This window comes from Chenopodium album, chromosome 17, assembly GCF_948465745.1.
Source record: "Chenopodium album chromosome 17, dcCheAlbu1.1, whole genome shotgun sequence".
In the NCBI taxonomy this organism is placed as follows: Eukaryota; Viridiplantae; Streptophyta; class Magnoliopsida; order Caryophyllales; family Amaranthaceae; genus Chenopodium; species Chenopodium album.
In genome coordinates, this window is record NC_137850.1 from 47,371,636 (window position 1) to 47,384,566 (window position 12,931).

Genomic DNA, 12,931 nt, shown 5'->3' on the forward strand with positions numbered 1-12,931 from the left:
GCCCCTAAAAATTTGCAATGTATTTTAATTCGGATTTTCGGATTGGATCAAAATAATTAAATTTTAATTCGGATTGGATTCATGCGAAATTCGGATTGGATTGGATTGGATTTAAAAATCAAAAATCGAATTTTATTTCGGATCGGATTGGATTTGTCCTAAATCCAAACCGAAAACCAAATAGACACCCCTATTTGTCACGATAAGTTTAAGAGTATTACCAATATCACCTTTTAAAGTTACAATAATGCCCTTGAGATAAGATATTTCATTTATACATTAGGCATTACTCAGCAATTTTTGTAAACATTTAGCCTAGAAAATGGATAATAAAGACACATTTATTGTCCAAAACGATCTTATAAATTTCTATTTCTCAAATAAAATCTATACACATGTAAACTTGTACTCCCTCCGTCTCCAAAATTTCGACCCTTTTGGCCTAATTTTAGTTTCAAAATGATCGATCCATTTACATTAAAATACCCACCAATTTACAACAATATTTGTGTAAAATTAGCTTCTCCATATAAAATTTTGTTTTTTCATGTATTTTTAATACTTTACCTCTCTACTTTTTTACAACCCCATGTAAATTTATCTTTTCAATATGTTTTTATTTCTTATTATTTAAGTTTCTTAATAATCGCGAAATCAACCAATAGAGTCGAAGTTTTGGAGACGGAGGGAGTAAATAAATTCACTTTATTAATAGTATTAAATATAATCTAGTCATACGATGATGTTAGTGAATTGCTACTGTGCTAATAAAAACAATATTTTTCTCCTTTAACAAATAAACATCTTGTAAACCCAAATTGATTATGATCATAGTAGTGCACAATAATATATATATATATATATATATATATATATAACGATGTAAGTGTATAACAGTATAAATCATCGTCCGATCCAATAACTAGCTATTAGCCTATTACTACAGATTAAACAGGGGATGATGTCAACAAAAGAATGAATAGCGCCAAGAGTAAGCACAACATCATCATATCATATTCCAATATTCCTATAATAATATCATCAAAACAGAAAACTATGATGGGTTGAGTATATTTTAGCTTAGCTTGACAAAAACCTCAACAAAAACTGCGTCAATCACTCTGCTTCCAGAGAGAGTCACACTACAGAGAAAAACACAAGAACTAAGCTTAGGTGTGTCAAACCAACAACAACAGCAAGGCACCTGTCAATTCACTCCACAATCAGTCGGTTGCCAAAGGGCATGGTGATGACCTCAGTTTTTGCAACATTTTTATTTTACCATTTTTTTTTTGTTTTAATTATCTTGGGTTTTTGTTATTTTGTGTTTTTTCAATTTTATTCTTGAGCTTTTGTTAATACAGTACTTTTCTTTTTTACTAGCCAATACTTTGTTGGCCAAATTGCAGTTCATCAATGGTTAGAATTCTCTAGGATATATATATTTTTTGATTTAATTTTATCCTCACTGAAAAAGTTTCGATTTTTCTGGAAGGTAAGTAGCAAAATTTTCTTGAAAGTTGTATTTTTATTTTATTTCAGATTTTATCTCTTTCATATGATTAGCAGCAATTAGAATTATCTGAAATTCTGAACCGTTCTGTTTCTAACTTGAAGTATCATTTCTTTTAAAGGTAAGTAACAAAAATTTCATGAAAATTGGCTATTTTCTCATTTGGGTCAGTCTATTTTTCTGTTTCTTGCATGGGTTTTTTGTTTTTCTTTGAATTTTTCCCATTTTTAATTAATGGGGTTTGCTGTAATTTGCATGTGTCAATATTTTTTTAATTTAAATTTCTGTATGTAATTTAAGAATTAACTGATGTTAATTGAGTTTTTTTTAATTGTGGGTTTTCTGACAGATTATTGAAGAAGTAGATTAATTTGAGGTAAAAATGAGTGGGGCAGTATTAGTTGCAATCGCTGCAACAGTTGGGAATTTGTTGCAAGGATGGGACAATGCTACTATTGCTGGTAATATGCTCATCAATTCTTAATTCTTTCCATTTTTGATTTTTCAGTAGTTTAATTGTTAATTTTTATGCTCCTCAAATTTGCCGAATAAAGATTATGTGTAAACTATAAAGTTGGATTTTTGGCCAATTTTACATTATTGGTAAAAACATGGAAAAACCCTTGCAAAGAGATGAAATGGGGATAATTGGAGAAAGAATGATGAAAAAAAATAAAAATAAATTATTGTCTTTTTTCATTGATGATCTTTGTGATGGTTACTTTAATGAATGAAAACGGAAGTAGGAAGAACTTCAAAGAATGGAGGGAGTACTATTCATATATGCATTATGTTTTTGAGAAATTCGTTTACATTGATTTGTTAGTAATTTTAGGATCATGATCTCTGGGTTTTAGACTTTTAGTATTCAGACTTACTAAGAATTTAGGTGGGGTTTTTATCTTTGTTTTATTCCAGGGGCTGTGTTATATATTAAGAAAGAATTCGAATTGGAGAGTGCACCAACTTTGGAAGGCTTAATTGTGGCTATGTCATTAATTGGTGCCACTATTATCACAACATGCTCTGGGCCGATTTCAGATCGTATTGGGCGTCGCCCTATGATGATTATTTCCTCTGTGTGCTTCTTTGTTAGTGCCTTAATAATGTTGTGGTCTCCCAATGTTTATGTTCTACTCTTGGGTCGGCTATTGGATGGTTTCGGAAGTGGTTTGGCTGTTACTCTTGTTCCTCTTTATATATCAGAAACAGCTCCAACTGAAATAAGGGGTACATTGAATACACTTCCTCAGTTTACTGGTTCTGGTGGAATGTTTGTTGCGTACTGTATGGTTTTTGGGATGTCATTAATGGAAAAACCTAGCTGGAGATTGATGCTTGGGATTCTTTTCGTTCCATCCCTGATTTATTTTGTATTAACTGTTTTCTTTTTACCCGAGTCTCCTCGATGGCTTGTTAGTAAAGGAAAAATGATTGAGGCCAAAAAGGTTCTTCAACGATTGCGGGGCAGGGAAGATGTCTCTGGTTAGTCTTCTGCTACTTCCATAGTTACATTTGAACTTTGCTTGTACAACTTAAGCCAGTTGTCAAAATTATCTACATTTTTACTGGAAATGACACTTACTGTTTTTTTAATTTTTAATAATAATGAAGACTTCCTGGTTAAAATAAAATAGAAAAGCATGCTAGCACGAGATCAAATAGACCAACAATTGAGAGTTCAGTGAAGTTGAGCATTGTTTGCAGAGTGACAATGAATATGTATGATAATCAATGTTAGACAGACCAAAGTAGATAATGGTCTAACTAAAGGGATTATAATTGTAAGGGAGTATAGTTGTTGATTGGAGATGGGAAGGTAAAGCAATGTTATATCATTTACATTTTTTTTTGGATGAACAGCTGAAATGGCTTTACTTGTTGAGGGACTTGGAGTTGGAGGTGACACATCAATAGAAGAATACTTAATTGAGCCAGATGCTGAAAACACTGAGGACCAAGATCCTATGGTTGTCAAAGATCAGATTAAATTATATGGGTCTGAAGTAGGCCGATCCTGGGTTGCCAGACCCGTCACTGGCCAGAGTATGCTGGGCCTTGCATCTCGCCAGGGGAGCATTCAGAATCCTGGCAGTTCCTTTGTAGACCCTCTTGTCACACTTTTCGGTAGCGTACATGAGAAGCTTCCAGAACAAGGAAGCATGCGAAGTATCATCTTCCCAAATTTTGGTAGTATGTTTAGTATAGGAGGGAAAGATCCTAGAAATGAAGAGTGGGATGAAGAAAATATTCCTGGGGATGATGATGATTATGCTCACGATGATGAAGATTATGCTGAAGAGGATGAAGACCTACGAAGTCCACTTATATCTCATCAGACTTCAGGTACAGATAAAGCCATGGTTGCTCCTGCTTCGGGCAGCATGTTCAGCATGAAGCCTAGTAGTTTAATACAAGGAAGTGAAGCTAGTGGTATTGGTGGTGGTTGGCAGCTGGCTTGGAAATGGAGTGAGAGAGAAGGTCCAGATGGGAAGAAGGAAGGAGGATTCAAAAGACTTTATTTACACCAGGAGGGTGATGCAGGGTCTAAACGAGGATCTTTGTTATCTCTTCCTGGAGGTGATGTTACTGGTGATACCGACTATGTTAAGGCGGCTGCACTAGTGAGTCAACCAGCCCTTTATTCGAGGGAGTTCATAGAGCACCGTGCAAATGGACCAGCTATGGTTCACCCTTCTCAGACTGCTGGAAAAGGACCTAGTTGGAGAGACCTGTTAGAACCTGGTGTCAGGCGTGCATTAGTTGTAGGTGTTGGACTTCAACTTCTTCAGCAGGTAATAGAAGCTATTCCTTCTAGAAAGCATGTGGTGCTAGAGCAGGGCTTGTTTTTCAAATTTTGTTTTACCTTTTCGACTCTTGCCTACGTTCATCCTCTTAGCCTCTTATAATTCCTTTCTCTTATAGCTGTTGCTGATACATGACATCAATTGATTTGTTTGACATTAGTGACATTTGGACATGATGGACTGTGATTGTCTGATCAAGTTACAAATTGCCAGCAAACCAAAAGTGGTTTCCTATTGAACCATATAATGATATAATGTCTGAATTTATGTGCAGAACACTGTGTAAAGAATTTTAGTTTCCCTTTGAGGCCTTTTTGTGTATAGATATTTGACTCAAGAGCATTAGTTACTGTTTCAAATCAACACCTTCGCTGTTTTAAACATTCCACTCCCTTGGATCAGATGATAACTGGGTGCTATATTCTAAATTTACTACAAATGGATTCATTTCCATGCAAATTTACGGACACACATTTGTCCATTCTCAATTCCTAGTTTTTAGAAATTAAAGCTTTTCATGAGTAGGCTGCTGCCAATATCAATTAATGTTCAGTATTGTCTAAAATTCGTATGAGCATTTTCTATTTTTCTTGTGAATTGTAATCTGGCCTTGTGATTCTCACTTGAATTTATATTTTTCTTGGTGTAGTTCTCTGGGATAAATGGGGTCCTGTATTACACTCCTCAAATATTAGAGCAGGCTGGGGTTGGTGATCTTCTTTCACACATGGGTATCGGTTCATCCTCTGCCTCATTGCTCATCAGTGCACTCACCACTCTTCTTATGCTTCCTGCTATAGCTGTTGCAATGAGGCTTATGGATATTTCTGGAAGGAGGTAAATTACTTTCACCACCCAATGGCCTTTTGTTTAATTAAAGCAAGTTATTTTGTGATTGCTTGTCCATTTTTGTTTATGATGAGGCTTTATTTGAGCCTTATCCTGAGACTGAGCCTGAGCCAGGCCTCGAGCCACAGAAAGCAAAGCCTAAGGAATTAGAGTCCATTTAGTTTAACCTCGATTCTTCTTTTCATCATTTTAAAAAAAAAAAAAATTTGTTAGCATATTGCCATGTCATATTTGGATTTTTTTTTTTTTTAATGATTGTGTTTCAAGTATATTTCAGTCATTTCTGTAATCATGATGCATCAAAAAGGCTGCAACTCAGCTTAAGTCAGAGTTATGCCTCAAAATTTATGTAAGCCTTTTCTTTCCTTTTGTGACATGTTAATTTATGTTTATTGGCAGGACTTTGCTGCTGACCACAATTCCTGTATTGTTCCTATCGCTAGTCGTCCTGATACTCGGAAATCTCATAAAGATGGGCACTACTGTGCATGCTGTGATATCTACAATCTCCGTAGTTCTCTACTTCTGCTTCTTTGTCATGGGTTTTGGCCCAATCCCAAATATCTTGTGTGCAGAAATTTTCCCTACCAAAATTCGCGGTCTCTGCATTGCTATTTGTGCGCTTACCTTTTGGATTGGTGACATCATAGTTACCGACACCCTTCCTATCATGCTTAATGCTTTTGGACTAGCTGGCGTCTTTGGCTTCTATGCTGTTGTTAGTTTTATTGCATGGGTTTTCATCTTTGTAAAGGTTCCTGAAACAAAGGGCATGCCCCTGGAGGTAATCACCGAGTTCTTTGCTCTTGGGGCAAGACACTCTTCCGAAGACAAGGATTGATTTGCAGTTTTCATAGGTTTGCTAAGTGCTAAGGGAACGGGTAGTATTCCCAAATCTGGATATTATTGGTCAGTCCAAGTAAATAGTTTTGTTGCAGCTCTTTTGATTACAGTTTTTCTTAGAACTTGGCTGTTTAATTACCAAATTTCAGACAGTAAATTATTTCCAGTATTGGTGGTCACATTCACGAGCTTTAGTTGTTTTTCCACTTATTAGTTCCGTTTGTTCATCTCAAAATCATTACAGTTTATGACACACTATAAACACTAGAGAGGGAAAATGTTTTTTTTCCCTTCTTGATCCTCTGTTGCCTTGTCGGACGCTTTTAATCTAGTCTCTCACAATATTTGACATGAACTATGACATAACTAGAATCATTAATACAAATTTGTCTACGTAATTATATTGACATAAACTTAGACTCTATTTCCGTTCCTGGTATGAGGCAGGATGTATCAAGCAAACTCAACAAAAAGGCTATATAGAGAGGGCTTAATCTCTCTTTTGTACACTTGCCCCAGTTTATATATATATAAAAAAATCTCTTTAGACTTTACACTCACTGACATCAAAGAAAAGAAGCAAAAATATATTAACATTCAAAATTATGAGTTTCACTCTGAACATTGAATAAAAAATAAATACTTTTCTTTCCTCATTTTGCATTGGAGTTACATTTATTTGAGTTACTAAGTTTCATTAAGGTTTTAATTAAACCAAACATTGAGACTTTTAGTAGCTCACAAATAGTTATCTCAAGACCCAAGACACTAACTTGTGCAAATAACTCCTACAAGTGAGACTTTTGAAATTCTATCATGTATAGTAACAACAGCGTATACAGTCAATATATGTGGTCCCAGCATACATTTTCAGTTGTCTGATTTATATTAGTTGAAAACTTAAATAAGTGGAGTCAAACCTTATGCGCTATTAATATACGAGTAGCAAAAAATTCTAAATTCTCGAGTTACCTAATAATGGCGTCATTTAAGCGAAAGTTTTTCCTCCTTGACTCTCCCTCCCCGTGTCAACTTTCTAGTGGAAGTGTTCGTTGACTACCACATACACTCAAGTAAAATGAAAGAGAAGTTAAAACTATGAGTTTCTCTAAGGCATCTGCTAGAGTAAGCAAGGGAGATTAGAATCAGAATTCAGAACCAAATAATTAATTATGATTTGAAACAAGAGCTTTTACGATTATGGAGCTTCCACTATAATAGGTATATACCGTATACTCTAATCTTTATGCAAGTAAACCAAAAAAAAAAAAGGGGGCTAAGAATGCTTATCAGAACAAGAAAATTATTAAGGCACCATATTACTTGCAAGCATCTTGAATTTTAAATAACAGCATTAATCTCATGATTTCATGAACTTAAAATATCTTAAAATCATAACAAATTTAGTGGTACACATAAGTTCGATTAATATTAAAAACCACAGTATAGTGTATACAAGTGTTCTGCAGCAACATAGTAGAAGTTGTACATAAACAGCTGCTTTCACTAATGCTAATGGGGTATCTCTTAGACAGCAAAGAGCTCTAAAATGCCAAGAATAGACAATGTGAAATTGTGAATTATGCCCAAGTACCTGAAACTTGGCTCCTCTGTCAAGAACAATTGGACTTATGTTACTACCAGTATTGTATACAGGAAACACAAGCAAGTCATCCACCATTGGGTTTTCACGACAGTTCTGGTCTTTCATATTTGTTACATCATAACAGTGCTTCTTAAGCATTTTTGTGACTAACTTCCCTGGGGGAGGGGGGCATCTTGGCCGAGAATCAGGGTCTTGGACAAGTACAAGTGTACAACAGTATAAGAGCACCAAAGATTCAGTGATGCTGAATTGCTGATGTATGAAGTATTTCTCTGCCAAACACTACATAGTAAATTTGTCTCACTAGACCAAAGCAAAAACGACCTTGCAGCTTGATATGATCCCCAAACTCATGGCACATATGTATGTAGCAAGATGCAAAATCCCAAACTTCACATAATACCATAACTGACAATGCTAGAAGAATGTCATAATCAAATGCACTTTGACATATATGGCACGCCCGCTCCAATCAAATGAAGGTAGGTAATTATAACGAAACAATAAGAAAATACACATCACTTCCTGCTGTTTTTAAGGTAAATATGTAAGCATATAGTCTTGAGGCTCTTGCCTGCCCATCACATCAGTCTCTCTCGTATGCACCTCATTGGCAGTGCCATGGAAGCCCTGATGGGCAGAAAATCCTCCACAGTGATGACATTTACCAGCTACTAGAACTAATTGTCTACAAGATGGACATGATGAGTGAGACCCAAGCCATTTATCAATGCAGGTTAAATGAAATACATGACCACATCGTGGAAGAACCCTCATCATTTCTCCATCAGAAAACTCTGTCAAGCAGATGGCACAGTCAGCCTGTTTATTACTATCATCTGCTTCACAAAGATACTTCGTTGTAGGCAGTAACTGAAGGGTCTTCTTACTGAGACCTGACGGAGGAGGTGCTGAAGTATGAAAGACTGGAGCTGTTGTGAAAAGATTAAAAGGGCGGTGGAGACACACACAGCGTGCTGCCATTGCAAGGCCGACTGCACAGATAAGAGCACAAAAGAGAGCAGCCAAGATGACAACATAGTCTGATTGGGTAGAAGTTAGTCCTGCATTATTGGCAGACACTGACGTGTTAACTGCAGAAAGAAGTCTTAGACTAACAACCATGACTTTTCCTTCTTTTCCTGTTCTCTGTAATCTTTTCAAGAGAGGGGTTTGGGTTGTGTTCGTAAAGTGTACAAGGGTGTGCATATAAAGGGTTTTATTTCTCAGAGGTTAAGTCTGAGCCTATAGGTCTGCAAAGCTTTTATAGTAATAGCGATACGTAGCAAGTTGCTGTCAACCAATAACAGGACAGAAATATTAACTTTCCATCCTGCCCCCTCAAAAAATATTTTTTAAAAAAAACCTTTTTCCTCTCTTGATTCTTTAGAGACTAGGTAAGCATGAGCTTATAGAGCATTTTGCAGCTCAACTAAATATCTAAAGGCCCACCATTTAAAATTATTTCTATTGTAAATACACTAAATAACTACATCCCAGCAAGTAACAATAGACTTGGCAATGTACTCATGTCAATCTTCCCAAGACTTCATAATATGCATATCATTAGAAAAATGAAACAATTGTCTAAGTAGAATTTTAACCTCCTTTCTCAAAATGGTATACAGTTTCACACACATGTTAGGACAGATAACGTAAACTAGAAATCAGAGCACAAAACTACAGGCAATAAGTAAACTGCATTCAAAGTAAAGCACCAACACTAAACAAATTGCATGCAATGAAGTTGTAACTAGTAAGCATCTAGTTCTTTTAAGAAGAAATCAAACATACATGAAAAGACACTATGAAGATTATAAAACCTTCATTTCACTGAACATACTAGCATACAAAAATTGGTATTTAATAATTATTGACCTCTTCCTCTTTTGATTAGTAATATATTGAGTGTGTCATTTCTGCACTGTGCCAGCCTGCTAGGAGATTAAACTTCTTGAGATAAAGCTCCATAAACAACTGACAGTGTTTGAATAGTTATGGCCAATGGACATGAACAAGTGCAATGCAAAAGTATAGACCATAACAAATCCTAACAAGGACACTGATTAACAGGATGTGGAACATGTGTTCTTTCCACTATCATTATATATCTTCTTATAAAACAGCTTTGTATCTGGCACTAACAAGAACTAAAGAGCAAATAGATTACTTGGTCAGTGGCAAGTATCTCAGATTTAAACAAATACTTGAACATGATAATAAGCACAAGCACACAACAGCATGACTGCTGCTCCTATAACCAAGTTATAAGCACAGTTCCATTTCTACAACTAGCAACTTTATTCAATAATTAATTTATTTTTTATTTTTTTTAAATGGATATTTTATAGCATAAACATGACAGAAATATAAAGGAACTTTTGGTAGTGGGATAGACTACATGAAAAGGAACTCTCCACAATGAGCAGAAAAGGTGATTAATAAAAGAATCTGGTTCATTCTTTAACGCCTGTGCTTTTGTTCCCCATCGCCCACCATCCATTTTTCCAACATTAACCTAAATTCCATCCAGAAGTACACTGAATGATTCTCAATCAATAATCTGAAAAGGACTTCTTAATGAAGCTCAACTGGTCCATGATAACAGGTAACACTGACTACAGTGGTGACGGTTTCAAGTAAATGTTTTTTATTAATAATTTGTGTAAGTGAAATAATTTTTAAAGGACACTTTTAAGTTTAAAGCCATAGAAGAATATAGCAAATCTAAGCAAGTAAGACAAGGAAGCATTATAGCAGTGAATTAAAGATCTGCTTTAATATATTATCTTTTAAGTAACAAGTGAAACAGCAAATGTATGAGCCAAGAGTCATTTTGATGGCAGGTGCCCCCAAGGTTCTCTCCAGTTATTTGCCAAAAAGTAAAATAAGATAAAGATAACCAATTAGTAATAGACAACAAACAGATAGCAGCAATAATAGAGCAGCAGAAGCATATTCTCACAAAACATCTTCTCCCAGCTCCATACAGTGTCTGCTTCATCACACGAGTATTAGATTGTCTAAATGGGTGTAATTAATTAAGCATCTGTGCTGGTAAAAGCAAGATTATCAAATTATAATTAAGGTGTATCCGCACTTCCGCAGTATACTAACTGCAGTGGTAAGACGGGTAACTAATAAGAACCATGCAATTTTATCGTTCATTTTCTTATTCCTTCAGCTTAGTGAAGTCATTTCAAACTAATTCAGCCAACAAGAAGGGAATATGCTCTGCGGGAACTATTCCTACAACCATTCACTCATTATTGAAGATGGAAGGCTCTAAGTCATAGCTGACCACAATATTTTATTATTTGACACTTTGACAAGAATCGAGAAAAGAAAGGAAGACAAATTCTAAAGAACCCACAGCTTCTAGAGGTTTTGTTAGGATTGTACACGTTTCAGGATAGGTCCTCTACTTCCCATCAGCCCTCAAAAGATCCTAAGACAACACAACTCAACCAGCACATTTAAAGCAAGAATTCATTAAATCTGAATTAAATGGTGCTTGCCTGCTTGGGATAAAGTTCATAGAATTACCACCAATAAGTTCCTAGCTACATGCTATTGCACCCTCTCTTCCAACCAGTCCACCCAAAGGAATAAAGTATGGGTGGTAAACAGTAAGGTTTGACTACGAATTTTTCTATCCTCATAGTGAGACAACCAGTAGCAGCAACCAAATCCTCGTACAAGGCCTATATTAGTTCTGAAGTCTTTCAACGGTTCAACCCTTCCCCTCCCACCTATTATGATGTTCAGAGTTCACATCACAAAGACCAAACACAGAAGTTCCATGAACAAGATCATAATCAACGATGAAGATCAACTCCCATTACAATTTGTTTCAAGGTAACATATTCAACCATAAAAACTTTAATAAAATTCAAAATCATCATTATCATTAGAGAAAATACAAAAAATCAGCAGCAATGATATGAGGAAGAGCTCAAAGCTCATTAGATTCTAATTCAACTCAGCAAATACAATTTATTTCTCTTCCCTAAATAATCTCAAACGAAGTACTAATCATTCAAAACTGATCAAAAAATACAAAAGCTTTGAAAAAACATACCCCAAACAACAAAATTCATCTGGGAACACTGCTAACAACTCTAGCACCCACTTTATCAAGCTTCTGAACAACAGCAGCAGCTTTCAATCCTCCTTCCTTCCAAAATGCTTCCACCATTCTTTCCCCAATCTCTCTCCCCTTCTCCTCATTATCCGTTATCGCCACGGCTGTAGGCCCGGCCCCGCTAATCGTACACCCGAACGCTCCCCCTTCAATCGCCGCCTTCTTCACCGCCACCATCCCAGGAATCAACGGTGCCCGTGTCGGCTCCACCACCTTATCCGACGACATTGCCTTCCCTAACCCCGCCACGTCACCCTTCAACACAGCAGCCACCAATGCAGCAGCCTGACTTGAATTCCACACATGATGCGGCATCCCAATCTCTTTCGGCAATGCCGCTCTCATCTTCTTCGTGGGAGCTTCAAACTCCGGACTAACCAATACAAAGTACAAATCATTAACCTCAGGAAACTCCAGTTTCACCAAATCTAACGGCTCGTAACTCCGGATTAAGATGAAACCCCCCATGATCGCCGGCGCAATGTTATCGGCGTGATACCCGGAAACCTTAGATTCCGATTCAAGCCCAGCGTGGACAAGCTCGAGATGGGTAAGAGGGGAGCCGAAGAGGGAGTTGACGGCGACGGCGGCGGCGGCTGCGGAAGCCGCCGATGAGCCAAGTCCTGAGCCGAGAGGAAGCCCTTTTAGGAGAGAGAGAGAAAGGCCGACTGAGCGAATGTTGAGGAGTTTCATGGCGGCAAGAGCGGAGATACCAGCGCAGTTGAGAAGGGGATCTTTGGAGAGTTTGGAAGAAGCGTTGCCGGAAATGGAGGAGATGGAGAGTTGACCGGGGTGAACAGACGGGTCAACGGAGAGAGAAACGAAGTCACCGAGGCCATCGACGGCGCAACCGAGGAAGTCGAAACCAGGGCCGAGGTTAGCGACGGTGGCAGGGGCGAAGGTGGTGACGGAGGTGAGGGTTGGGGTGGGTTCAGTGGAGAGAGTTGGGGTGGGTTTGGAGGAGAGAGAAAAGTTGCAGGTGAATGGGGATTTGTGGATGGTGGGGTGGTTGAGATGAGGAGAGAGATTGATGGGTTTCAATGGAGATTGAGCACAGATTGCCATTGTTGCAGAGATAGTGAATGGAGATGAAGGTGAAGGTGGTGGTCAAGAAATGGAGAAAAAGGTGGAGAAAACAAACAGATTGAAATAAATCAATTTTTTGTTTT

General features: G+C 37.1%; 1 protein-coding gene and 2 pseudogenes across 2 annotated transcripts; 1 reads left to right on the forward strand and 2 right to left on the reverse strand.

Annotated features, from left to right (window-relative positions):
- The first annotated feature begins 928 nt into the window (after positions 1-928).
- On the forward strand, positions 929-6,193 carry LOC145589961 (monosaccharide-sensing protein 2-like). Of its 2 annotated transcripts, none has more exons than XM_081646681.1 (6): positions 929-1,246; positions 1,863-1,974; positions 2,432-2,998; positions 3,377-4,308; positions 4,970-5,157; positions 5,569-6,193. In XM_081646681.1, the coding sequence occupies exons 2-6, from the start codon at positions 1,896-1,898 to the stop codon at positions 6,008-6,010; spliced, it is 2,208 nt and encodes a 735-aa protein (XP_081502807.1). In that variant the 5' UTR covers positions 929-1,246; positions 1,863-1,895; the 3' UTR covers positions 6,011-6,193. The 2 variants fall into 2 exon arrangements, with proteins under 2 accessions (XP_081502807.1, XP_081502809.1); XM_081646683.1 differs by lacking the exon at positions 929-1,246 and adding an exon at positions 1,267-1,495.
- Positions 6,194-7,487: 1,294 nt separating this feature from the next.
- On the reverse strand, positions 7,488-10,344 carry LOC145589973 (RING-H2 finger protein ATL80 pseudogene; annotated as a pseudogene).
- A 169-nt stretch (positions 10,345-10,513) lies between these two features.
- On the reverse strand, positions 10,514-12,856 carry LOC145589968 (homoserine kinase pseudogene; annotated as a pseudogene).
- Between the last annotated feature and the right edge of the window lie 75 nt (positions 12,857-12,931).

What these genes read in the sequence shown, in the direction of transcription:
- LOC145589961 (XM_081646681.1), top strand. Translation starts at nt 1,896, where the DNA reads ATGAGTGGGGCAGTATTAGTTGCAATCGCTGCAACAGTTGGGAATTTG. An exon ending in GACTTCAACTTCTTCAGCAG is followed by an intron (nt 4,309 to 4,969) that starts GTAATAGAAGCT and finishes TTCTTGGTGTAG; the next exon opens with TTCTCTGGGATAAATGGGGT. An exon ending in ATGGATATTTCTGGAAGGAG is followed by an intron (nt 5,158 to 5,568) that starts GTAAATTACTTT and finishes GTTTATTGGCAG; the next exon opens with GACTTTGCTGCTGACCACAA.